Consider the following 27,521-nt stretch of genomic DNA (forward strand, 5'->3'; position numbering starts at 1 on the left):
CCCTGCAGAGCATTTAGCCTATAGCTCTATGCTATTCTGTCCTGCAGAGCATCTCACCTATAATTTTATGTTATTCTCCTGCCCTGCAGAGCATCTCACCTATAATTCTATATTGTTCTCCTACCCTGCAGAGCATCTCACCTATAATTCTATATTATTCTCCTGTCCTGCAGAGCATCTCACCTATAATTCTATATTATTCTCCTGTCCTGCAGAGCATCTCACCTATAATTCTATATTATTCTCCTGTCCTGCAGAGCATCTCACCTATAATTCTATATTGTTCTCCTGCCCTGCAGAGCATCTCACCTATAATTCTATATTATTCTCCTGTCCTGCGGAGCATCTCCCCTATAATTCTATATTATTCTCCTGCCCTGCAGAGCATCTCACCTATAATTCTATATTGTTCTCCTGCCCTGCAGAGCATCTCACCTATAATTCTATATTCTCCTGTCCTGAAGAGCATCTCACCTATAATTCTGTATTATTCTCCTGCCCTGCAGAGCATCTCACCTATAATTCTATATTATTCTGCTGTCCTGCAGAGCAATTCACATATACCTGCATACTATCCCCCTGTCCTGCAGAGCATTTAGCCTATAGCTCTATGCTATTCTCTGTTCTGCAGAGCATCTCACCTATAACTCTCTACTGTTTTCCTGTGGGTATTCATGTCTGTGGGCACTTTTTCACATATCATGTGAACACCTTGCACCTGAAATATCATAGATCTGAAACTTTGTGATGCTGCAATTGGTAATTGGTAATTTTCCGTGTGGGCAATTTTCCGTGTGGGCAATTTTCTGGTCACCCAGAGTGACGGCGGAGCGCACATTTAATTAACCCCGGAGCTTTTTTCGGTTTTGTGTTTTCTTTTTTCGCTTCCCTCCTTTCCAGAGCCATAACTTTTTTTATTTTTCTGTCAATATGGCCATGTGAGGGCTTATTTTTTGTGGGACGAGTTGTACTTTTGAGTTACACCATTGCTTTAGCCATGTCATGTACTAGAAAACGGGGAAAAAAAATTCCAAGGGCAGTGAAATTGTCAAGTGCAATCCCACACTTATTTTGTTTGACTTTTTTGTTAGGTTCACTAAATGCTAAGACTGACCTTCCATCGTGATTCTCCAGGCCATTACGAGTTCATAGACACCAAACATGTCTATGTTCTAAGTGGTGAAAAAAAAAAATTGAAAACTTTTGCGAAAAAAAGAAAAATTGCGCCATTTTTATATACCTGTAGTGTCTCTATTTTTCGTGATCTCGGATTGGGTAAGGGCTTATATTTGCGTGCCGAGCTGTTGTCTTTAATGATACCATTTTGATGCAGATACGTTCTTTTGATCATGGTGACCAAAAAAAAAAAAAAAATCTAATTCTGGGGTTTTTACTTTTTTTCTTGCTATGCCGTTTAGCAATCAGGATATTCTATTTTTTCTTTTTTAATTGATAGATCGGGCAATTCGGAATGCAGCAATACCAAATGTGTGTAGGTTTGTTTTTATTTTTGTTTTATTTTGAGTGGAGCAAAAGGGGGGTAGTAATTTGAACTTTTATATTTTTACTAATATATATATATATATATATATATATATATATATATATATATATATATATATATATATATATATATATATATATATATATATATATATATATATATATATATATATATATATATATTTTTATAAACTAATTTATTTTATTTTTTTACTTTTGCCATGCTTCAATAGTTCAGATCACCTCTATGTAGTAGAATTGCTGACTTGCTATGAGCGCCGAACACTGGGTGGCGCTCACAGCAATCTGGCACTGACAACCATAGAGGTCTCCAGGAGACCTCGGGTTGCCATGCTGACACATCGGTAACCCGTGATCACGTGACGCGAGTAACCAGTGTGCGTATTTCCAGCGCGATTGCCGGAAGCACCATTTAAATGCCGCTGTCTGCGTTTGACAGTGGCATTTAACTTGTTAATATCTGCGGGTGTAGAGTATATAATCACTGCACTCGTACGATGAAGATACTTGATTCATGTGAATAATTTTATTGAAAAAATGTTCAGGTGAAGCGATAAGTACAAAACGTTTCGGCCAACCCGTCGCCTTGATCACTAAATCGCTGAAACAAATAAAATAAAACATAGTAAATAACTATATACATAGTGTAGACAAAGACAATAATACATATTTACATATATACAATTCAGAAAACATGTCAGGACCGTGTGCTGAGAAAATGAAGGCCATGTAGTATCGTACCATCAATAAATGATAAGGAACAAAAATAACGGAAAAGAAAAGGTAAGACATACACCCCAGAGCCTTTTTTGTTTAAAACAGTACCCCAGTTTTTATTAATTTTTTATTTTTATTTTTCCCTAATTTTTTCATTTTTTATTTTTCTCATTTTTTCTTGTTTTCATTCATTTATTTCACTCATTTTTTCATTTTGATTCATTTCATTGATTTTCATCCTCCGTTCATTCATTTCATTTTATTTATTTCAATTTATTTATTTATTTGTTTTGTTTGGACTCCTACCATGCATCTTCACATAACCATGCAACTGTATTTTTTTGTACTGTATAAGATGTGTTATCATTTATATCTGTAGGTTTTCTCTACTATAACTTTCCACTATGTCTTTCTTATCAGCCATCCACATCTTTATACAAGTACACAAGCTCTATGTTGGGGTCATGAAGTCTTGTTCCTCCTATATACACAGCGCAAGCGTCACCAGAGTCCTCACTATACAAGCGCCTGCAGACTCAGCCCCGGCATCTCTCATCTACCTTGCTTGAGCATCTGGTGCCCTCCTAACAGTAGTGGCGGTTAGGGTTGAGCGAAACGGATCGTTCATTTTCATAAGTCGCCGACTTTTGGCAAAGTCGGCGTCTCATGAAACCGAGCCGATCCCTGTGTGGGGTCTGCCATGCGGTACGCGCTAAAAGCGCCATTTCTCAGCCAATGAAGGTGGACGCAGAGTGTGGGCAGCGTGATGACAGATCTCAGTCCCCACCATCTTAGAGAAGGGCATTGCAGTGATTGGCTTGCTTTCTGCGGCGTCACAGGGGATATAAAGGGGCGTTCCCGCCGACCGCCATCTTATTGCTGCTGATCTGAGAGTAGGGAGAGGTTGCTGCCGCTTCTTCGGAAGCAGGGATAGTGATAGGCAGGGTACATAAAGCTACAAACCGCTTGTGCTGTAGCGATTTCCACTGTCCAACACCACCTTTTGATTGCAGGGACAGTGGAAGCTACATTTTTTTTTCCTCAGCGCTGTAGCTCATTGGGCTGCACTAGAAGGCTCCCTGACCCTGATAGCTGCGTTGCTGTGCCTGTGTGTACGCCGCTGTGCAAACCAACTGCTTTTTTCAAAGCACAAATCCTGTTTTTCCTTCCTTTCTGCACAGCTATCTTGTGTGTTTATCCACACTTTTGTGTGCAGCAGTCCTTTTTATAGCTGCCTGCCATACTTTTCTGAGATAACTGCAGGGAGATAAATATTGGCAAGTCTGCCTCTGTGCCAGTGCTGTGTGTGGTATCTGTCTCTCATTGTGTGGCACCGAAAACACTGTGTAATACTTGGCCATTTTTTTTTTTTTTGGGGGGGGGTACATTCTCCCTTTTCCAAAAAAAAAAATTAGTGGGAGATAAATATTGGCAAGTCTGCCTCCGTGCCATTGCTGTGTGTGGTATCTGTCTCTCATTGTGTGCCACCGAAAACACTGTGTAATACTTGGCCATTTTTTTTTTTTGCTAAATTCTCCCTTTTCCAAAAAAAAAATTAGTGGGAGAAAAATATTGGCAAGTCTGCCTCCGTGCCATTGCTGTGTGTGGCATCTGTCTCTCATTGTGTGCCACCGAAAACCACTGTGTAATACTGGGCCTCTTTTTTTTTTTATTTTTTTTTTTTAGGGTAAATTCTCCCAGAAAAAAAAAAATAGTGGGAGATTAAGATTGGCATTTCTGCTTGAGTGCTGGTCCTGTGTGTGCCATCTGTCTCAAATTATTGGGGCACAGAAAACCTAGTGTGTAATATTGGGCCTGATTTTCCTTTCAGTGTCAGGCACCTATAAAAGGTATATATAAATCCTACAGAAGTTTGAGTTCACCTGATAAGTTGTTTTACAGTAACAAATAGCGTTACTTTGGTTACGTTTTGCAAACAATGAGGAAGTCTAGTGGAAGAGGTCGTGGCCGTGGGCGGTCATGGTCAGCTGGTAATGATGGTAGTGGTGGTGGAGCATCAGGTGGTCGTGGTAAAAGCAGTACAGCACCTAAGTCTCGAGTTGTTGAGCCAGGTTCGTTGTCTGGCTACACAAGGCCTCGAACGCTCTCTTTTCTGGGTGTAGGAAAACCACTTTTGAAGCCGGAGCAGGAGGAACAAGTATTGGCTTTCATTGCCGACTCTGCCTCTAACTCTTTCGCCTCCTCCTCGGAAAGTGCCAAATGTCAGAGCAGTGCATCGTCAGTGGATGCTCCCGGTCAGGAACAAGTCGCTTCCTTGTGTCTTTCACTAAAAACAACAGTTAAGGATGCGTCAGTCGACACAACAGGTTACTCCATGGAGCTCTTTACATATACCGTTCCTGGGTTAGACAGTGAAACAGTTAACAGGCCATGCCCATTAGAAGTTGAATCGGACATGGAGTGCACAGATGCACAGCCACAGCCAGATTACTATGCTGTTCCTTTGACTCGGACCAGAACATTGCCCTCGCAGTGTACTGAGGCAGAATCAAACCCAGTGGAGACTATGGTGCCCCGTCACGAAGGCTATACCACCGGCTTACACGGTGACACAGACGAAATTGCACACGACATAGAAGAGGAGGTCATAGATGACCCAGTTGTGGACCCCGATTGGCAGCCATTGGGGGAACAGGGTGCAGGCGGCAGTAGTTCTGAAGCGGAGGAGGAGGAGCCGCAGCAGGCATCAACATCACAACAGGTTCCATCTACCGGGCCCGTATCTGGCCAAAAACGCGTGGCAAAAACAAAACCAGTTGGAGGACAGCGTGGCCATCCGGTTAAAGAAGCTCAGTCTGCAATGCCTGAAAAGGTATCCGATAGTAGAAAGAGTGCAGTCTGGCATTTTTTTAAACAACATCCAAATGATCAGCGCAAAGTCATCTGTCAAAAATGTTCAACTACCTTAAGCAGAGGTCAGAATCTTAAAAGTCTAAATACAAGTTGCATGCATAGACATTTATCCACCATGCATTTGCAAGCCTGGACTAACTACCAAACGTCCCTAAAGGTTGCAGCACCCTCGGCCAATGAAGCTAGTCAGCAACGCTACATCCCTTCCCTCCCTGTAAGCCCACCATTTCCCGCGCCACCTGCAGTATCTGTGCAGCTTTCGTCGCCAGGCCAAAGCAGTCAGGGAATCACCAGGTTAGTAGTAGGAAACACTGCATGTAGGGCACCGACAAGAATACCATCTCCAACCCTCTCTCACTCACCCATGTCCACCGGCACCACCGCTAGTTCCACGATCTCCAGCTCTCCAGTCCAGCTCACCCTACATGAGACTCTTGTTAGGAAAAGGAAGTACTCATCCTCGCATCCGCGTACACAGGGTTTGAACGCCCACATTGCTAGACTAATCTCATTAGAGATGATGCCCTACCGGTTAGTTGAAAGCGAAGCTTTCAAAGCGCTGATGGACTACGCTGTACCGCGAACGAACTACCCAGTCAGCACTAGTGTTGAGCGATACCGTCCGATACTTGAAAGTATCGGTATCGGAAAGTATCGGCCGATACCGGCAAAGTATCGGATCCAATCCGATACCGATACCCGATACCAATACAAGTCAATGGGACTCAAGTATCGGACGGTATTCCTGATGGTTCCCAGGGTCTGAAGGAGAGGAAACTCTCCTTCAGGCCCTGGGATCCATATAAATGTGTAAAAGAAAGAATTAAAATAAAAAATATCGCTATACTCACCTGTCCGACGCAGCCTGGACCTCAGCGAGGGAACCGGTAGCGTTGTTTGTTTAAAATTCGCGCTTTTACTTGGTTACGTGAAGTCCCGGCTTGTGATTGGTCAGGGCGGCCATGTTGCCGGGACGCGGACCAATCACAGCAAGCCGTGACGAAATTACGTCACGGCTTGCTGTGATTGGTCCGCGTCCCGGCAACATGGCCGCCATTAACCAATCACAAGCCGTGACGTCACGGGAGGCTGGACACGCGCGCTTTTTAAAATGGGCGCGTGTCCAGCCTCCCGTGACGTCCCGGCTTGTGATTGGTTGACCGCGGCGCAACCAATCACAAGCCGGGAGGCTGGACACGCGCGCATTTTAAAATTTTAAAATGCGCGCGTGTCCAGCCTCCCGGCTTGTGATTGGTTGATCGCGGCGCAACCAATCACAAGCCGGGACGTCACGGGAGGCTGGACACGCGCCCATTTTAAAATGCGCGCGTGTCCAGCCTCCCGTGACGTCACGGCTTGTGATTGGTTGCGTCTCCCATGTGACTGCGACGCAACCAATCACAACGCCGGGACATAATTTTAAAATCCTTAAGGACCTGAAATTACGTCACGGCTTGCTGTGATTGGTTGCGTCGCCCATGTGACTGCGACGCAACCAATCACAACGCCGGAACGTAATTTTAAAATCCTGAAGGACCTGAAATTACGTCACGGCTTGCTGTGATTGGTTGCGTCCCGGTCACATGGGCGGCACGCAACCAATCACAAGCCGGGACTCACGTAAAGGAAAGAAAAGCGCGAATTTTAAACAAAGAACGCTGCCGCTTCCCTCGGTAAGGTGCAGGCTGCGTCGGAGAGGTGAGTATAGCAATATTTTTTATTTTAATTCTCTCTTTTACACATTTTTACATTAATGTTGTTTCGATACCGATACCCGATATCACAAAAATATCGGATCTCGGTATCGGAATTCCGATACAGCAAGTATCGGCCGATACCCGATACTTGCAGTATCGGAATGCTCAACACTAGTCAGCACTTCTTTTCTAGAAAAGCCATCCCAGCCCTCCAACAGCATGTTAAAGACCGCATCGTCCATGCACTCAGGCAGTCTGTGACTACAAAGGTGCAACTGACAACAGATGCATGGACCAGTAGGCATGGCCAGGGACGTTACGTGTCCATCACGGCACACTGGGTGAATGTGGTAGATGCAGGGTCCACAGGGGACAGCAATATTGGGACAGTTCTGCCTAGCCCACGGTCAAGGAAAGAGTTGGCTGTAGGCGTTCGCCCCCCCTCCTCCTCTTCCTCCTCCTTCTCCTGCAGAAGCGATAGCTCGTCCAGACCGCAGTCGCACATCCACTCCATCCACAGCTGCCACTGTTGCACACCAGGTGTGCCATTATGGGACAGCTAGTGGCAAGCGTCAGCAGGCTGTATGGGCAATGAAGTGTTTGGGCAACAACAGACACACCGCGGAAGTTCTGTCCGAGTTCTTGCAGAAAGAAACTCAGTCATGGCTGGGCACTGTACGTCTTGAGGCAGGCAAGGTAGTGAGTGATAACGGAAGGAATTTCATGGCAGCCATAGCCCTTTCCCAACTGAAACACATTCCTTGCCTGGCTCACACCTTAAACCTGGTGGTGCAGTGCTTCCTGAAAAGTTATCCGGGGTTACCCGACCTGCTCCTCAAAGTGCGCAGACTTTGCTCGCATATCCGCCGTTCGCCTGTACACTCCAGCCGTATGCAGAACTATCAGCGTTCTTTGAACCTTCCTCAGCATCGCCTAATCATCGACGTTGCAACAAGGTGGAACTCCACACTGCACATGCTTCAGATAGTGTGCGAACAGAGGCGTGCTGTTATGTATTTGTGGGAGGATACACGGGCAGGCAGTTGGATGGCAGACATGGAGTTGTAGCTTCGACCACTGCACACCTGACAAGACCTGTGTCAAGTCCTTCAGTGTTTTGAGGAATGCACACGGCTGGTTAGTGCAGACAACGCCATAATAAGCATGAGCATCCCCCTAATGCGTCTGCTGATGCAAAGTTTGACGCACATAAAGGAGCAGGCGTCTGCACCAGAGGAAGAGGAAAGCCTTGATGACAGTCAGCCATTGTCTGGTCAGGGCCGTGTAGAGGACGCGGTAGCGGGCGAAGAGGAGGAGGAGGACGAGGAGGATGATGAGGATGAGTACTTTTTTAATGAGGAAGCTTCTCCTGGGCCAACACAAATTAGTGGTGTTGCAAGGCCGGGTTCTGTTTTTTTAAGGGAGACAAGTGACGTAGATTTGCCTGTAACTGCCCCTCAACCCAGCACAACCGCAGATTTGACAACTGGAACTTTGGCCCACATGGCGGATTATGCCTTACGTATCCTCAAAAAGGACACACGCATTATTAAAATGATGAGCGATGACGATTACTGGTTGGCCTGCATCCTTGACCCTCGCTATAAAGGCAAATTGCAAAATATTATGCCACATGAGAACCTCGAACAAATATTAGCAACCAAACAAGCTACTCTTGTAGACCGTTTGATTCAGGCATTCCCAGCACACAGCGCCGGTGATGGTTCTCACACAAGCTGCAGGGGGCTACAGGGCAGAGGTGTTAGAGGTGCACAGATCAGAAGTGGCGTTGGTCAGAGGGGTTTTCTGACCAGGTTGTGGAGTGATTTCGCAATGACCGCAGACAGGACAGGTACTGCAGCATCTATTCAAAGTGACAGGAGACAACATTTGTCCAGTATGGTTACTAACTACTTTTCCTCCCTTATCGATGTTCTCCCTCAAGCATCATTCCCATTTGATTACTGGGCATCCAAATTAGACACCTGGCCTGAATTGGCAGAATATGCATTGCAGGAGCTTGCTTGCCCAGCAGCTAGTGTGCTATCAGAAAGAGTATTCCGTGCTGCTGGTTCAATATTAACTGAAAAAAGGACTCGTCTGGCTACCCAAAATGTGGATGATCTCACCTTCATTAAAATGAACCACTCCTGGATTTCAAATTATTTTGCCCCATCTTTCCCGGCTGACACCTAGCTTTCCTATAAAAAGGTCTTGCTTGTGGACTGGTCTTACTGAGTGTTCAAATCTCTTAATTTGCAGCAGCTGTTTGACCAGCATACGACATGTTTACACATCCCCCAATGGGAAAACTCCCCCCACGGGGCCGTTGTCTCACTCTCGACACTTGGCGCAAGCACCCGTTAGTTACAGTGCTGTTTGTCAGAAGAGGTGGGTGTGCTTGCTTTTGGTCGACGGCACTGCCACTGGGTCCCTCATAGTACAATGTAGTGTCTCTGGCGGTGGTGGTGCGCACCCAACGTCAGACACACCGTTGTAACATGAGGGGCCCTGGGGCGGTACCGCCGGCCACAAGAGAGTTCCCCCCCCAGCTCAAACTGTGCTCTACCACGTGCAAAATTATCTCGCACAGCTCCACCAATGTTTAGTCTATGCGCTGACATCATTCAATGCCTGGCACTGACAAACAATACCAATTTGTTGACATCTATGATGCTAGTTAAAGTAGTCTGGGTCAGTGTCCTATATTGACACCAGTAAATACTAATTTACTGCCAAATTACTTTGTCAAACTCTGCATATGAGCCCACCCCTGTACCTAAGCATGCCACCTTTCTTTTTTATTTATAGTTGTTTTGCGAGACATTAACATCTATTTATTTTTTGGGAGTACTAACTGTGTCAGACACTTCTTGCAATACTCCTCCACTGACCACAATGCTGCCTGCCTGTGTATCCATGTAACCGATTTAAAACTGCCATGCCTGCCTATTGTTTGTTATTTTAGGCCTTTGATAGCCTGTCTGCGGCCCCTACTTGCAATACTCCTCCACTGACCACAATGCTGCCTGGAGTGCCTGCCTGTGTATCCATGTAACCGATTTAAAACTGCCATGCCTGCCTATTGTTTGTTATTTTAGGCCTTTGTTAGCCTGTCTGCGGCCCCTACTTGCAATACTCCTCCACTGACCACACCAATGCTGCCCGTGTACCCCTGGAACCTATTTAAAAGTTCATAGAGCCTAGTTATATATTTTATTTACTATTAATAAGGCCATGATGGACTACGCTGTACCACGCTACAAGCTAACCAGTCGACACTTCTTTTGCGAGAAAAGCCATCCCAACCCTCCACCAGCATGTAAAAGACCGCATTGTCCATGCACTCTGGCAATCTGTGAGTACAAAGGTGCACCTGACAACAGACGCATGGACCTGTAGGCATGGCCACGGAAGATTACGTGTCCATTACGGCGCAATGGGTTAATGTGGTGGATGCATGGTCCACAGGGGACAGCCTACTAAGTCTGTCTGCAGTCCCTAATTCAAATTGTCCTCCACTGTCTAAATCGGAGCTTCCACCTTCTGGCTTTCGGCCTATAGTATCAGAAATTAAACTGCATTTGGCCTTCAACTTTGGTTACGGCCTACTAACGGTGTCTGCCCCTGCCTGGTGTTTTTCCTCAACTGAATAAAGCTGAGCTTCAACCTTCTGGCTCTCATTAAGTGCTGTGTTTTTAAAAATTGGTGGTTAGGGCCTACTAACGGTGTCTGCCCCTCCCTGGTGTTTGCCCTCAACTGAATAAAGCTGAGCTTCAGTCTTTAGGCTTTTGGCCTAAAGTATCAGATATTAAACTGCATTTGGCCTACTAGTGTGGTTGGGCCCTTAAAACAGTGTCTGCTGCTCCTGGGTTTGCTACTCCACTGAACAAAGCAATGCCGCCTGTTTAGTCCTGTTACCAATTTTGAACTGCATTTAGCCTACTTTATTCTTTGGCCCTATATCTGTTTCCTCCTCATCCTGCCCATTGCCCAGCCACTGCTAGATGAGTCTGCTGGTACATTGACCTAGACCACTACATTCCCCTTCCACTCTACACAGCCAGAATCTGACCCTGCTGAAAGTAAGGTTCCCCTTCCCGCATGTTATACCACCTTACACAGGGACAAAGAGGAAGGTGCAGATGAAAGTGCAAGTTCCTTCATCAGGTGGGGGGGGCATACTCGTTGGCGACGTCACTGGCACAGGGCCCCTCAGAGTACGCAAAAGTGTCGCTGCTGGTGGGAGGCGCCCCCGCCGTGCAAACACACCGCTGTACTTTGAGGGGCCCTGTGCCAGTGCCAGTGCCAATGCGAACGAGTGTGCCCCCCTGCTTGCTCAGGATCACAGCACTTGCAACGTTGAAATACTTACCTCTCCCTGCTCCACCGCCATGACATAGTCCACGATTCCTGGGCCCACTAAAACCTTGAACCAGCCCTACCCCCCACAACTTTTGCCAAATGACCCCCAAGTTCCATTGAACAACTATTATTATAAAGTTAATTAAGATTGACAAGCTTCAGAAACAAGAATGGATGTTTTTGGCATTAAAATGGGCACTGTAGGAGTTTTCCTGGCCTCCACTCACTGCCGACTATGCTTCCCCATTGACTTGCATTGGGTTTCGTGTTTCGGTCGATCCCCGACTTTTAGCGATAATCGGCCGACTGCACTCGACTCGACTCTGGACAAAGTCGGGTTTCACAAAACCCGACTCGATCTTTAAAAAAATGAAAGTCGCTCAACCCTAGTGGCGGTATTACCGCCCCCTTCCTTCTACTACGTATACACTGACACCTTCTACAGCTCCTACAGCGCAGGCTCCGACTATCTCTCGGCTATCGGCGTTTTTGGGCTCACACATACTGCGCAGGCCCAGCCAATCTACAGCTGACCGATTCGGCTACGCTTCCACTGCGCATGCGCGAACGGCCGTAATCTCCACTGCGCACGCGCCGGCGTCCCTGCACTCGCTCTGGATGTAGGATCACCTGGGACCTTAAATAAGCGCCCGTTTGACACCTACTAGCAGCGCTGCCACATGCATTGACACGGCCGGTGTCTGCATATCCCACTGAGGGTGGTTTCACACTTGCGTTTTTGTCTGCAGCGTTTTTTGCAGAAAAAACGCATGCGTTTTTTCCCTATATTTAACATTGAAAACGCATGCGTTTTTTTGTACGCGTTTGGTCGCGTTTGTAAACGCATGCGTTTTTTTTCTGCATGCGTTCATTTTCAAAAAATGCAACCTGTAGTATTTTTTTGCGCGTTTTTTTTTTGCTGCAAAAAAACGCATGCGTTTTTTCGCGGCAAAAAAATGCATTGCTGTCTATGTAAACGCATGCGTTTTTAAGCACATGCGTTTGTTTGCGTTAAAAACGCATGCGTTTTTGTAGAAAAAAAAACAGAAAACACACTGAAAAGCCACCCACCACCATCAAGGTGATAAAGGGATCCAAACCCTAACCCTAACTCTACCCATAACCTCACCCCTAACCGTTTAATGAACATTTTCTGACAGTCATAATGCCACGTATTTAAGTGCCACGTATCACGTATTTCAGTGCCACGTATTTCAGTGCCACGTACTGTAAATACTATAACTACGTGGTTATACGTGGCACTGAAATACGTGGCACTTAAATACGTGGCCACTGAAATATCGTGGCACTTATATACGTATATACACGTATTTCAGTGCCACGCATTTCAGGTTAGGGGTAGGGTTAGGGGTAGGGTTAGGGGTAGGGTTAGGGTTTTTTGTTTTTTTCTTGTTTTCTTGTGTTTTTCTATAAAAACGCATGCATCTAAAGACGCATGCGTTTTACCGCGTTTACACACATGCGTTTTTTTTAAAAACGCATGCAGATAAAAACGCAAGTGTGAAACCAGCCTGACCCACCAACGCTGGTCCCAGCCACTTCATACACGGAAATCTGAGGACGGATGTGAGCTACCACTATCAGATAAGTTATTAGTTCATGACAGCTCTAGTTGTGCCCCATTTTTACGCCATCTGTCTTTTTTTTAGCTGCACTGATTCCCTTACCTTGTGGGTCGAACTTGTCAAAATTATCACACATTGGCTCTGGCTGGCTCCATAAACAAAGAGGTAGTGATTCCTTTCTGACATGCTACATATACTTTGCCAATGGATTACAACATAGAATGTGTGTTTATATTCTCACATTATCTGTCCCCTTCCAGTCGTACAGACTCCCCCAGATTACTATATAGTGGAATGAACAAAGAGCTAGCACTCGACTGTAGATGGAAGTTGGTGGTGCAAGTGAACGAAGTCCCAAGACCCCAAGAGTTCCAGAAGAATCAAATCACTGCACTCAACATAGTTCAAGTCAAGTTTTGCTGAAGTGAATATTTTTATTGAAGGTGAAAACGAAGAAATAAGGCAACAAAGAATTTTAACGTTTCGGCCACTCGGTGGCCTTGATCACAAATGATGCCTTAGTAGGTAATTCGTATACCGTCATATGATAGTGGGGTAGAAAATTCAAAATTAAAGGTGGGCCACCTTTAATTTTGAATTTTCTACCCCACTATCATATGACGGTATACAAATTACCTACTAAGGCATCATTTGTGATCAAGGCCACAGAGTGGCCGAAACGTTAAAATTCTTTGTTGCCTTATTTCTTCGTTTTCACCTTCAATAAAAATATTCACTTCAGCAAAACTTGACTTGAACTATGTTGAGTGCAGTGATTTGATTCCCCCAGATTACTGGTCTATCTCTTTAAAAGCACCAGACATTCGCTCTGACAGGCTTCTCAAACTAACAGGTAGTTATTGCTATTTGGACCTACCACCTAGATGTTGCCAATAGACGATAATATTTAGTGTGTCTATATTTACCCCTACAGCCATTGATGCATATAGCAACCGACTCCTCACCACGGCAGCCACGGCATCAATAAGATTAAGGTGATAAACATTCCTTAAACCCTGTAAGTTTATTCATCAGTACAATAATTTAGCCTCTGGCTTGTGTACACACACATACGCCCGCCATGTCCAGGGCTTCCTACTCTTGATCTTACCTGATGTCACACCAACACCAGTATTACAGCTGTGCAACTCATTTTGTCCTATTACCCTTTTCAGGTCTGCCTACCTTTACTTTTTGGCTGATACCTTAGCAGCACCATTTACACACTCTAGAGAAAGGAACTTCTACCTAAGGGTATGCTTAAATTTCAACCTTTACCGTCTCTTGTTAACATCAATCTACTGTGCATTTCTGAAACCTTTTCTTTTCCGTTATTTTTGTTCCTTATCATTTATTGATGGTACGATACTACATGGCCTTCATTTTCTCAGCATACGGTCCTGACATGTTTTCTGAATTGTATATATGTAAATATGTATTATTGTCTTTGTCTACACTATGTATATAGTTATTTACTATGTTTTATTTTATTTGTTTCAGCGATTTAGTGATCAAGGCCACGGGTTGGCCGAAACGTTTTGTACTTATCGCTTCACCTGAACATTTTTTCAATAAAATTATTCACATGAATCAAGTATCTTCATCGTACGAGTGCAGTGATTATATACTCTATGACTGAGAGGACCACGTGTTCCGTTCACTTGCACCGTCACTTCCACGTTTGTCGAGTGCTAGCCTTCTATACTCTCAATATCTGCGGGTGGATGGAGATTCCACCCGGGGCTATTGAGGGCACACGTCAGCTGTTCAAAACAGCTGACATGTTCCGGGAAACCGCTGGAGCCTACATCAAAGGGAGGGATACCGACATCTGTGTACTATTACGCCCTATGTCAGTAAGGGGTAGGCATATGGCACAGCACAGCCATTGAGGTCCGCTTCCTGCGGGCACCCTCACTAGTGATGAGTAGTGATGAGAGTATACTCGTTGCTCAGGTTTTCCCGAGCACACTCGGGTGGTCTCCAAGTATTTGTTAGTGCTCGGAGATTCAGTTTTCATCACCTCAGCTGCATAATTTAAGGCTGCTGGACAGCCTGAATACATGTGGGAATTCCCTAACAAACAGGCATTCCTCACATGTATTCAGCCTGTCTAGCAGCCATAAATCATGCAGCTACGGTGACTAAAACAAAATCTCCGAGCACTGAAATACTCGGAGACCACCCGAGCATGCTCAGGAAAATCCGAGCAATGAGTATACTCGCTCATCACTACCCCTCACCCCTCAGGGCCCCATAGCAGTCGCGTGACCTGCCACCATTGGCGGTACGCCACTGTAGCCAAGACATTACCCAGAACACGCTTCTTGCAATTTCTCTGAAATGCTGCAGTATACATTGCAATGAGGAAACCTTTTGTTTGACTTTAGATATGCGAGTATTAAACTTACAATTGAAGGAAACTCATGTTGCAGCTAGACTAGGGATGAGGGAACCCCATGGGTGTTTGGCCCAAGTTAGAGTTGAGTGTTCAGTTTGTTATCTGAATGGGGACCTGAACATTGGTGCTTTAAAATGGCTGTAAAATGGTCATAGTAAGGCTGCCGTCACCCTAGCAGTATTTGGTCAGTATTTTACCACAGTATTTGTAAGCCAAAACCAGGAGTGGAACAAATACAGGAAAAGTATAACAGAAACATCTGCACCACTTCTGCATTTATCACCCACTCCTGGTTTTGGCTTACACATACTGATGTAAAATACTGACCAAATAATGCTAGTGTGACGGCAGCCTTAGGGTTAGGTGGCTGCAAAAGGAAGCCAAATGGGGGCAAGAGCAGGACAATTGCACTGCAAACTGGAGGGAAAAGACTTAAAATAACAGAATGAAAAAAATTATAATCTTGATCCAGGAAGCAGAGGTCCAAGTGGAGGAGGAGGTGGAAGAGGCATAGGAGGTTGCTAACATTTATATTTTTATTGTTTTTTGGGGGGCACTCTGAAAACAGACTGTGTAATTATCTTCTGGCCACTTTCTGTATAGAGGCAGTGTAATACTCTGTACTTTTTCTGGGTGAAAACACTGAGGAGAGCATCCTATAGGGCACATGGCCATGTTGCAGTTGGCTGTATAGCTGCTGCAGGGTGAGAAAGGCCGTGGTAGATCTGTGCCTGCCATATGCCTAAATGAAACACCTTCCTCTGTTGCACGCATGCGACAGGACGTTCTGTGTAAGTTCGTAGGCCAAACTACTGCTGGATGAATGGCGAGGCCAGTACAAGTAGAGGCGGTTTCAGATTGGTTGGCTGAGAGTGCCTTCAGTTCCTTCGCTTTGTCTTCCATCTGTTTCCCTGCTGAAAGTGCAGATTTTACACCTGCAGCCGATGGGCATCTGTCTTCCACCTCAACCCCCGGGGCTCAGATTGCTTGCCTGAATTTCAAGTCATGCAGCAGTAGGTTTGGGTGTTGCAGCAGCTCTGGTGTTGGAGAGATTACTTGTGGGAAATCTTGGGAGAGTAGTTGACAGATGTATGTATGTATGTATGTATGTATGTATGCATGTATGTATGTATGCATGTATGTATGTATGTATGCATGCATGTATGTATGTATGCATGTATGTATGCATGTATGTATGTATGCATGCATGTATGTATGTATGCATGCATGTCAGTGTTAGTAGCTTGAAGTGAAGTGGATATGTTGCGGAATTGGGAGACAATGAAGGGATGTGCAGTCTGCTACTGATTTTTTTGATTCATGTTAAATATTAATCTAAATAGTATCAAATTAAAAGATAAAGGAGGAGGAATGACAGACATTTTCTTTTCTTAGACGTTCCCTTAGGTTACATTCAAACAATGAGCTTTTGATGATGCAGATGTTCTGCACCCATTAAGTAAAATAGATTATTTGCTTTTTTCATGGTCTTTGGGTGCTTTAAATTGTATTTTTGGTATGTCATGTTTTAGGCTATGTCTCCACGGTCCGTCTGGGGGCCGGTATCGGCGCAGCGGCGAAGCCGCTCGGCGATAAGCCCCGCCCCCTTAATGGGACGCGATGGTGCCGGATGTGTACAGTACACATCCGGGATCATCGCACCCCTCGCCATAGGGCCCTGTGATATGCCTTGCGGGGACGCTGCGTCCCCGCAAGGTGTACGGACATGCTGCGTTCTGAAAAGACGCGCAGCATGTCCGGAGTCGCAGGGCTGCCGCGTGCGGGTTTCCACGCATAGTGGAGACGGGATTTCATAAAATCCCCTCCACTATGCTGGAACATCTGGACGCTGCTTGTTTGACGCTGCAGCGTCAAACAAGCAGCGTTTACTGACCGTGGAAACATACCCTTAAAGAACACACTGTTTGATATTTCCTGGTATTTGACAAAACTTTGCATGTCAATCACATGCATTTTTTATGCATTTCCACAGTGGAATCGCACCTTAAACGCATGTGCATTTTACCTGTGAATTTCCGCATCTAATACAAGTGTATGGGGAAAAATTATGCACATAAATCTCAGTGTACTTGCAAGAGAAATTGACGTTGTGAATTCGAAACTCGCATCGAAGGACAGTTTAAACCTAGTAAAAAAAAATAAATAAAAAAAAAAGCACAGAGGACAGGAGATTTCTATAAATACCATTCACTTTACTGAAACGCCAAACTGCTGTGTTTTTGACTAAGCGAAAATATGCAATGTCAAAAACTGCCCAAGAACTCATGGGCACACAGCCTCGAAGTATTGCCAGAGTGTACAATTCATTTCACATTTGTTAGACTGCAACAGGCTGATCTTTGCTTGCAAATTAGTAAATGTCTGTAGAATTTTGGATTTTCCTTACCTGGGAAGCAGTATGACTGAGCTCGACAGCAATATCAGCTGCAGAATTCCCCATTCCAACAATAACAACTCGTTTGCCTTTGTAGCCATCAGAATTCTTGTACTCCCGGCTATGGAAATATTGTCCTCTAAACTTTTTAATGCCTGTAGAACAGTTCATTTATATTATACATTGAAATATAATGTATAAGCCCCTCATTCAGCTAGGGAAGGGTAAATTACGGTATATCATTGGAATAGGTTTTTAGGATTCCATTGGATTCATGCTAATGTCACTTGGCCATTTCTGTAGTAATCACTGATTACACAGTAGATAAAAGTTTAATTTTCAGCTTTTTACTGGATAATAAATAAACAATACATTGTATTAAATGGAATTCTTACCGGGAAAGGATTCCACTGGATAGTATGGATCAGTGTGGTGACCAGAACAAACCATGACTGCATCAAAAATAGTTGTTTCCTGCTTTCCATCCTTTTCGGTGGTGACATTCCACTGGCCACTGCTTTCAAAGTCTTTACATTTTCTTACACTGACAACAACAGTCTTGAGGAGGACAAAAATGAATAATCATGAATGTGATCTTTCAATGTCCACATAACATTGGTGTAATCTATTTTCTGGTATTCTCCAATCAACCCAAGAGAGCAGGCCCAAACCACGGATCTCCGTGCTGACGATCTGGCCAATTACGTCAAAGAAAAAATTTACCACATTCGACAGGAAATCATCTTCCAATCTCTTCATACCATGCACTGTCCTCCCTCCCCCACTGCATCTAGTTCACTCTCTGACTTTGAACCAGTTACAGAAGAAGTAAGCAGGCTCCTTGCATCTTCTCGCCCGACCACTTGCACCAGTGACCCCATTCCGTCCCATCTCCTCCAGTCCCTTTCCCCGGCTGTCACCTCTCACCTAACAAAAATACTCAACCTCTCTCTCAATTCCGGTATTTTTCCCTCCTCATTTAAGCATGCCATCATACATCCATTACTTTATAATCCCTCCCTCGACCAAAACTGTGCCGCTAATTATAGACCTGTCTCTAATCTTCCCTTCATCTCTAAACTCCTCGAACGCCTGGTCCACTCCCGTCTTACCCGCTATCTCTCAGATAACTCTCTTCTCAACCCTCTTCAATCTGGCTTCCGCTCTTTACACTCTATTGAAACTGCCCTCACTAAAGTCTCTAATGACCTACTAACAGCTAAATCTAATGGTCACTACTCCATGCTAATTCTCTTGGATCTCTCCACAGAATTCGATACTGTGGATCATCAGCTCCTCCTCACTATGCTCCGCTCCATCGGCCTCAAGGACACCGTTCTCTCCTGGTTCTCCTCCTATCTCACTGACCGATCCTTCACTGTATGTTTTGCTGGTTCCTCCTCCTCTCACCTTCCTCTTACTGTTGGGGTTCCTCAAGGATCAGTCCTAGGCCCCCTCCTCTTCTCTTTGTATACTGCCCCTATTGGACAAACAATCAGTAGATTTGGTTTCCAGTACCATCTCTATGCTGACGACACCCAATTATACACTTCTCCTAATATCACGCCTGCCTTTTTAGAAAACACCAGTGATTGTCTTACCGCTGTCTCTAACATGTCCTCCCTCTATCTGAAACTGAACCTGTCAAAAACTGAACTCCTCGTGTTCTTCCCTCTACTAACCTACCTTTGCCTGACATTGCCATCTCCGTGTGCAGTTCCACCATTACTCCAAAGCAACATGCCCGCTGCATTGGGGTCATCCTTGATTCCGAGCTTTCATTCACCCCCCACATCTGATCACTGGCTCGCTCTTATCTGCATCTCAAAAACATTTCTAGAATTCGCCCTTTTCTTACTTTCGACTCTGCAAAAACTCTTACTGTTTCACTTATTCATTCTCGTCTGGACTATTGTAACTCTCTACTAATCGGCCTCCCTCTTACAAAACTCTCCCCGCTCCAATCTGTCCTGAATGCTGCAGCCAGGATCATATTCCTCACCAACCGTTACACCGATGCCTCTACCTTATGCCAATCATTACACTGGCTACCCATCCACTCCAGAATCCAGTACAAAACTACTACCCTCATCCACAAAGCACTCCATGGCTCAGCATCACCCTACATCTCCTCTCTGGTCTCAGTCTACCACCCTACCCGTGCCCTCCGCTCCGCTAATGACCTCAGGTTAGCATCCTCAATAATCAGAACCTCCCACTCCCGTCTCCAAGACTTTATACGTGCTGCGCTGATACTTTGGAATGCACTACCTAGGTTAATACGATTAATCCCCAATCCCCACAGTTTTAAGCATGCCCTAAAAACTCATTTGTTCAGATAGGTTAATGCTTTGAGGCGGTTTGCCAAACTATCCCTGTGTGGCCTTTAAAAAAAAAAAAAAAAAAAAAATCAGGTTCCTCGCATCATGTTCTCATACACTTTATTGAGTGTCTGTGTCTGTGCACTCTGTGTCTGTACTACTACATACTTAGGCAGTTAACTGGTTCATGCAGCTTTACATGAACACCCGAGCTGTACACTATGGCTGGTCCAAATAACTAAAGCAATTCTTACCATCCACCTCTCGTGTCTCCCCTTTTCCTCATAGTTTGTAAGCTTGCGAGCAGGGCCCTCACTCCTCCTGGTATCTGTTTTGAACTGTGATTTCTGTTATGTCTATTGTCTGTACAAGTCCCCTCTATAATTTGTAAAGCGCTGCGGAATAAGTTGGCGCTATATAAATAAGAATTATTATTATTATTATTATTATTGTTGAAAAAGTATTTGGACATTGGAAAGAAGTCAAATTACATTTAGAGAATCATCATTATCATCATTAGGATGAGGAAAAAGCCAATATGCTAAATGACTTTTTTTCATCAGTATTTACAAAAGAAAATCCCATGGCAGACAAAATGACTGGTGATAAAAATTCCCCATTAAATGTCACCTGCTTAACCCAGCAGGAAGTACAGCGGCGTCTAAAAATAACTAAAATTGACAAATCTCCGGGCCCGGATGGGATACACCCCCAAGTACTGCAGGAACTAAGTACAGTCATTGATAGACCATTATTTTTAATCTTTAAAGACTCCATAATAACAGGGTCTGTACCACAGGACTAGCGTATAGCAAATGTGGTGCCAATATTCAAAAAAGGGGCAAAAACTGAACTCGGTAATTATAGGCCAGTAAGCTTAACCTCTACTGTGGGTAAAATCCTGGAGGGCATTCTAAGGGATGCTATGCTGGAGTATCTGAAGAGGAATAACCTCATGACTAGTGTTGAGCGATACTTTCCGATATCGGAAAGTATCGGTATCGGAAAGTATCGGCCGATACCGTCACAGTATCGGAATCCAATCCGATACCGATACCCGATACCAATACAAGTCAATGGGACTCAAGTATCGGACGGTATTCCTGATGGTTCCCAGGGTCTGAAGGAGAGGAAACTCTCCTTCAGGCCCTGGGAACCATATAAATGTGTAAAAGAAAGAATTAAAATAAAAAATATCGCTATACTCACCTGTCCGACGCAGCCGGGACTTCAGCGAGGGAACCGGCAGCGTTGTTAGTTTAAAATTCGCGCTATTACTTGGTTACGTGAATTCCCGGCTTGTGATTGGTCAGGTCGGCCATGTTGCCGGGACGCGGACCAATCACAGCAAGCCGTGACGAAATTACGTCACGGCTTGCTGTGATTGGTCCGCGTCCCGGCAATATGGCCGCCCTGACCAATCACAAGCCGTGACGTCACGGGAGGCTGGACACGCGCTCATTTTAAAATGGGCGCGTGTCCAGCCTCCCGTGACGTCACGGCTTGTGATTGGTTGCGCCGCGATCAACCAATCACAAGCCGGGAGGCTGGACGCGCTCATTTTGAAATGGGCGCGTGTCCAGCCTCCCGGCTTGTGATTGGTTGACCGCGACGCAACCAATCACAAGCCGTGACGTCACGGGAGGCTGGACACGCGCCCTTTTTAAAATGAGCGCGTTTCCAGCCTCCCGTGACGTCACGGCTTGTGATTGGTTAATGGCGGCCATGTTGCCGGGACGCGGACCAATCACAGCAAGCCGTGACGTATTTTCGTCACGGCTTGCTGTGATTGGTCCGCGGCCCGGCAACATGGCCGCCCTGACCAATCACAAGCCGGGACTTCGCGTAACCATGTAAAAGCGGGAATTTTAAACAAACAACGCTGCCGGTTCCTGCGCTGAGGTCCCGGCTGCGTCGGACAGGTGAGTATAGCGATATTTTTTATTTTAATTCTCTATTTTACACATTTTAACATTAATGTTGTTCCGATACCCGATACCCGATACCACAAGAGTATCGGAATCCCGGTATCGGAATTCCGATACAGCAAGTATCGGCCGATACCCGATACTTGCAGCATCGGAATGCTCAACACTACTCATGACCCAGTATCAGCACGGGTTTACTAGGGACCGTTCATGTCAGACTAATTTGATCAGCTTCTATGAAGAGGTAAGTTCCGGACTGGACCAAGGGAACCCAGTGGACGTAGTGTATATGGACTTTTCCAAAGCTTTTGATACGGTGCCACACAAAAGGTTGTTACATAAAATGAGAGTAATGGGGATAGGGGAAAATATGTGTAAGTGGGTTGAGAGCTGGCTCAGGGATAGGAAACAAAGGGTGGTTATTAATGGAGCACACTCGGACTGGGTTGCGGTTAGCAGTGGGGTACCACAGGGGTCAGTATTGGGCCCTCTTCTTTTTAACATATTTATTAATGACCTTGTAGGGGGCATTCAGAGTAGAATTTCAATATTTGCAGATGACACTAAACTCTGCAGGGTAATCAATACAGGGGAGGACAATTTTATATTACAGGATGATTTATGTAAACTAGAAGCTTGGGCTGATAAATGGCAAATGAGCTTTAATGGGGATAAATGTAAGGTCATGCACTTGGGTAGAAGTAATAAGATGTATAACTATGTGCTTAATTCTAAAACTCTGGGCAAAACCGTCAATGAAAAAGACCTGGGTATATGGGTGGATGACAAACTCATATTCAGTGGCCAGTGTCAGGCAGCTGCTACAAAGGCAAATAAAATAATGGGATGTATTAAAAGAGGCATAGATGCTCATGAGGAGAACATAATTTTACCTCTATACAAGTCACTAGTTCGACCACACTTAGAATACTGTGCACAGTTCTGGTCTCCGGTGTATAAGAAAGACATAGCTGAACTGGAGCGGGTGCAGAGAAGAGCGACCAAGGTTATTAGAGGACTGGGGGGTCTGCAATACCAAGATAGGTTATTACACTTAGGGCTATTTAGTTTGGAAAAACGAAGACTAAGGGGTGATCTTATTTTAATGTATAAATATATGAGGGGACAGTACAAAGACCTTTCTGATGATCTTTTTAACCATAGACCTGAGACAGGGACAAGGGGGCATCCTCTACGTCTGGAGGAAAGAAGGTTTAAGCATAATAACAGACGCGGATTCTTTACTGTAAGAGCAGTGAGACTATGGAACTCTCTGCCGTATAATGTTGTAATGAGTGATTCATTAATTAAATTTAAGAGGGGACTGGATACCTTTCTGGAAAAGTATAATGTTACAGGGTATATACACTAGATTCCTTGATAAGGCGTTGATCCAGGGAACTAGTCTGATTGCCGTATGTGGAGTCGGGAAGGAATTTTTTTCCCCATGGTGGAGTTACTCTTTGCCACATGGGTTTTTTTTGCCTTCCTCTGGATCAACATGTTAGGGCATGTTAGGTTAGGCTATGGGTTGAACTAGATGGACTTACAGTCTTCCTTCAACCTTAATAACTATGTAATCATGTGCTAGTGCGACACCCGCTAGGGCCGTGGGGTACTCAAGGGGTGGTCATGGCAGCAACTGACCTGGTCCGTGACAGTCTATGAGGGGTTGTAGATGTTAGGGTGCAGCATTAAATGGACGACACAGGGACTGTAGTTTCTTCACCTTTAATTGCAAGTGCAATCCGGAATACTGGTGACAGGTGATCTTGCAAATCTGGGCAGCCTATAAGTGGTACAGAATCCATCTAGCCAGGTGGGGTTGGAAGCCTTCCTACTGCGCTGTTTGCTGGGTTCTTGATGCCTTAAGCTTTCCTCAAGTCCCTCTCTGTCTGTCCCTCAGGTGGAACACTACCTGCATGGCCGGCAGCTCGAGCCTTTTTCTGGTGTCCCTCTCTCGTGGTGTCTTTGGGCTCTAGTCTGCTGCTGTGCCTTCGGCTGTCAGATGTGGCCAGGAGACGTGCAATCTCCTACCCTCCGGTTCTAGTTGTGGGGCATACAGCTCGCACACAACCACGGACTCCGGTGTCTGTTTTCTTGCGCTCTATCCTGGGGTGAGCTCAATCACAGCTCCACTCACAGTTCCTCTCTTTCCGTGCTTCCTCTCCCTTCACTGTCTCACACAAACTGACCTCTAACTCCTACAAGACAGAGCTCAGAGGGAAGCTCCCCCTTAAACCGGGTTTAGTGCTCCCCCTTCTGGTCTGGAGTCAGGAAAGTGTTGTATGCCAATGTTACCTGCTAAGGGGATCCCTTCTTGCTTCCAGGCATGGCATCACCCTCCTCGGCAGGCAGGCGATACCACTGTGGCAACCGCACTCCTGGGATGCCACACTAGAACTAGCATTTGTGTTGTATATATGCTATATACCCCCTGAAGAAGCCACAAACGCTGGTGGCAATACGCATGGGGTTTGTTTGTCCTCCGTTTGACTTATTTGCTGACATGGCCCCATTTACATCGCCTTACCACCTTGATATATGCAGGTATGATTCTGGTAGCCTTCAAAAGATACATACTTTTGCATTGCTTCTCTTGTATACTGACCCATGTTGTGGCGGTCCGGTTCAATAGCGTGCGTCTGATTTTGCACATTCTTGCTTGCACTAGTTCACTTTATACTTATAAACGCATATGTTCCATGCAGTGATTTTTTTGTTCTATCTTTATGGTTTCATATATATTCTTTGTGACCCTGTGCATGGTGCTGAGAATGAATTTTTCATAGGCAACATCAGGGAGACTTAACTAGCCTTTGATTATTAATATTTGTCCTGTTTGTTGGTTATATCTAATGGTTTCCACATGCATTTATTGATTGTGTGGATAAATCACTTACATGGACTCTTTACCAAGAGTTTCCACATCAGGGGCCATTAGTCTCTCAGTGTCTATAGGAGGTTACACATTGTCATATTGTGGGCATGTCTTGTATTTCATACCATCTTTTGTTTTTTTATGTTTTTATTCTTATGTATTTTTGTATGTGTTGGTTCTCTCAATAAAATCATGTTGTCTAATTATTGGTGATCCTTTTTGTATAGTATGCATCTTTTTCTCTTGTCCTATGCAATGTACAAGCATGCTCTAGGTTGATCCCTATTTCATTTTTTTGTGGTACCCTTTTCCCAATTCAGTTCAAGAATGTAAGTGATACATTGTTGGATTCAGCTTCTCTTTGCCTACATCATGCTGCTCTCAGATGAGATAGCAAAAAACTACTACAAAATGGTTATAAAAATGTGTGGACTTTTTTTTTACCTTGAATTGGATATATTTCAGGAGATTAAAATTTTCTGCATATTTTCGTATGTACTCCAACAGCTTGGAATGATGAAGAAAGTTTGGGACATCCTCTGGATGTGGGAAATCGCTGTAACACATCATTTCTTTGCTAGTGTTGCTGACAACAGATTGATAAATGCTGGGTATGCCATTCTCTACGTTGTTCTAAGGAAGAAAAAAAAAGAGATGATTTATGTTTAAGAATTTTCATAGATTTATGTAGTGACCCAGTCCAGAGTGTGTCCTTCCCTTTAACCCCTTCATGACCCAGCCTATTTTGGCCTTAATGACCTTGCCGTTTTTTGCAATTCTGACCAGTGTCCCTTTATGAGGTAATAACTCAGGAACGCTTCAACGGATCCTAGCGATTCTGAGATTGTTTTTTCGTGACATATTGGGCTTCATGTTAGTGGTAAATTTAGGTCGATAATTTCTGAGTTTATTTGTGAAAAAAACGGAAATTTGGCGAAAATTTTGAAAATTTCGCAATTTTCACATTTTGAATTTTTATTCTGTTAAACCAGAGAGTTATGTGACACAAAATAGTTAATAAATAACATTTCCCACATGTCTACTTTACATCAGCACAATTTTGGAAACAAATTTTTTTTTTGCTAGGAAGTTATAAGGGTTAAAATTTGACCAGTGATTTCTCATTTTTACAACAAAATTTACAAAACCATTTTTTTTAGGGACCACCTCACATTTGAAGTCAGTTTGAGGGTTCTATATGGCTGAAAATACCCCAAAGTGACACCATTCTAAAAACTGCACCCCTCAAGGTGCTCAAAACCACATTCAAGAAGTTTATTAACCCTTCAGGTGTTTCACAGCAGCAGAAGCAACATGGAAGGAAAAAATGAACATTTAACTTTTTAGTCACAAAAATGATCTTTTAGCAACAATTTTTTTATTTTCCCAAGGGTAAAAGGAAAAACTGGACCACGAACGATGTTGTCCAATTTGTCCTGAGTACGCTGATACCTCATATGTGGGGGTAAACCACTGTTTGGGCATACGGCAGGGCTTGGAAGGAAAGGAGCGCCATTTGACTTTTTGAATGAAAAATTGGCTCCAATCTTTAGCGGACACCATGTCGCGTTTGGAGAGCCCCCGTGTGCCTAAACATTGGAGCTCCCCCACAAGTGACCCCATTTTGGAAACTAGACCCCCCAAGGAACTTATCTAGAAGCATAGTGAGCACTTTAAACCCCCAGGTGCTTCACAAATTGATCCGTAAAAATTAAACAGTACTTTTTTTCACAAAAAAATTATTTTAGCCTCAATTTTTTCATTTTCACATGGGCAACAGGATAAAATGGATCCTAAAATTTGTTGGGCAATTTCTGCTGAGTACACTGATACCTCACATGTGGGGGTAAACCACTGTTTGGGCACATGGTAAGGCTCGGAAGGGAAGGAGCGCCATTTGACTTTTTGAATGAAAAATGATCTCCATCGCTAGCAGAGACCATGTCACGTTTGGAGAGCCCCCGTGTGCCTAAACATTGGAGCGCTCCCACAAGTGACCCCATTTTGGAAAGTAGACCCCCCAAGGAACTTATCTAGAAGCATAGTGAGCACTTTAAACTCTCAGGTGCTTCACAAATTGATCCGTAAAAATTAAAAAGTACTTTTTTTTCACACAAAATTTCTTTTAGCCTCAATTTTTTCATTTTCACATGGGCAACAGGATAAAATGGATCCTAAAATTTGTTGGGCAATTTCTGCTGAGTATGTTGATACCTCATATGTGGGGGTAAACCACTGTTTGGGTGCACGGCAAGGCTCGGAAGGGGAGGCGTGCCATTTGACTTTTTGAATGGAAAATTAGCTCCAATCGTTAGCGAACACCATGTCGCGTTTGGAGAGCCCCTGTGTGCCTAAACATTGGAGCTCCCCTACACGTGACCCCATTTTGGAAACTAGACCCCCCAAGGAACTTATCTAGATGCATAGTGAGCACTTATAACCCCCAGGTGCTTCACAGAAGTTTATAATGCAGAGCCGTGAAAATAAAAAAATAATTTTTCTTTCCTCAAAAATGAGTTTTAGCCCAGGATTTTTTAATTTTCCAAGGGTAATGGGAGAAATTGGACCCCAAATGTTGTTGTCCAGTTTGTCCTGAGTACGATGATACCCCATATGTGGGGGTAAACCACTGTTTGGGCGCACGGCAGGGCTCGGAAGGGAAGGCACGCCATTTGGCTTTTTGAATGGAAAATTAGCTCCAATCATTAGCGGACACCATGTCACGTTTGGAGAGCCCCTGTGTGCCTAAACATTGGAGCTCCCTAACAAGTGACCCCATTTTGGAAACTAGACCTCCCAAGGAACTAGTCTAGATGTGTGGTGAGCACTTTG

At 44.5% G+C, this 27,521-nt stretch overlaps 1 protein-coding gene across 2 annotated transcripts in view; it reads right to left on the minus strand.

Moving 5' to 3' along the window:
* LOC143788614 (dimethylaniline monooxygenase [N-oxide-forming] 2-like) overlaps positions 1–27,521 on the minus strand; it is an 82,885-nt gene that overhangs the window by 18,654 nt on the left and 36,710 nt on the right. For both annotated transcript variants that reach the window (XM_077278414.1, XM_077278413.1), the window contains exons 3-5: positions 25,134–25,322; positions 17,955–18,117; positions 17,572–17,714 (exon numbers count right to left, since the gene is read on the minus strand). In XM_077278414.1, coding sequence (XP_077134529.1) covers positions 17,572–17,714; positions 17,955–18,117; positions 25,134–25,322 — 495 coding nt within the window. The remainder of the gene's footprint in view (positions 1–17,571; positions 17,715–17,954; positions 18,118–25,133; positions 25,323–27,521) is intronic.

The sequence above is a fragment of the Ranitomeya variabilis genome, chromosome 8 (assembly GCF_051348905.1).
Source record: "Ranitomeya variabilis isolate aRanVar5 chromosome 8, aRanVar5.hap1, whole genome shotgun sequence".
NCBI classification, from domain to species: Eukaryota; Metazoa; Chordata; class Amphibia; order Anura; family Dendrobatidae; genus Ranitomeya; species Ranitomeya variabilis.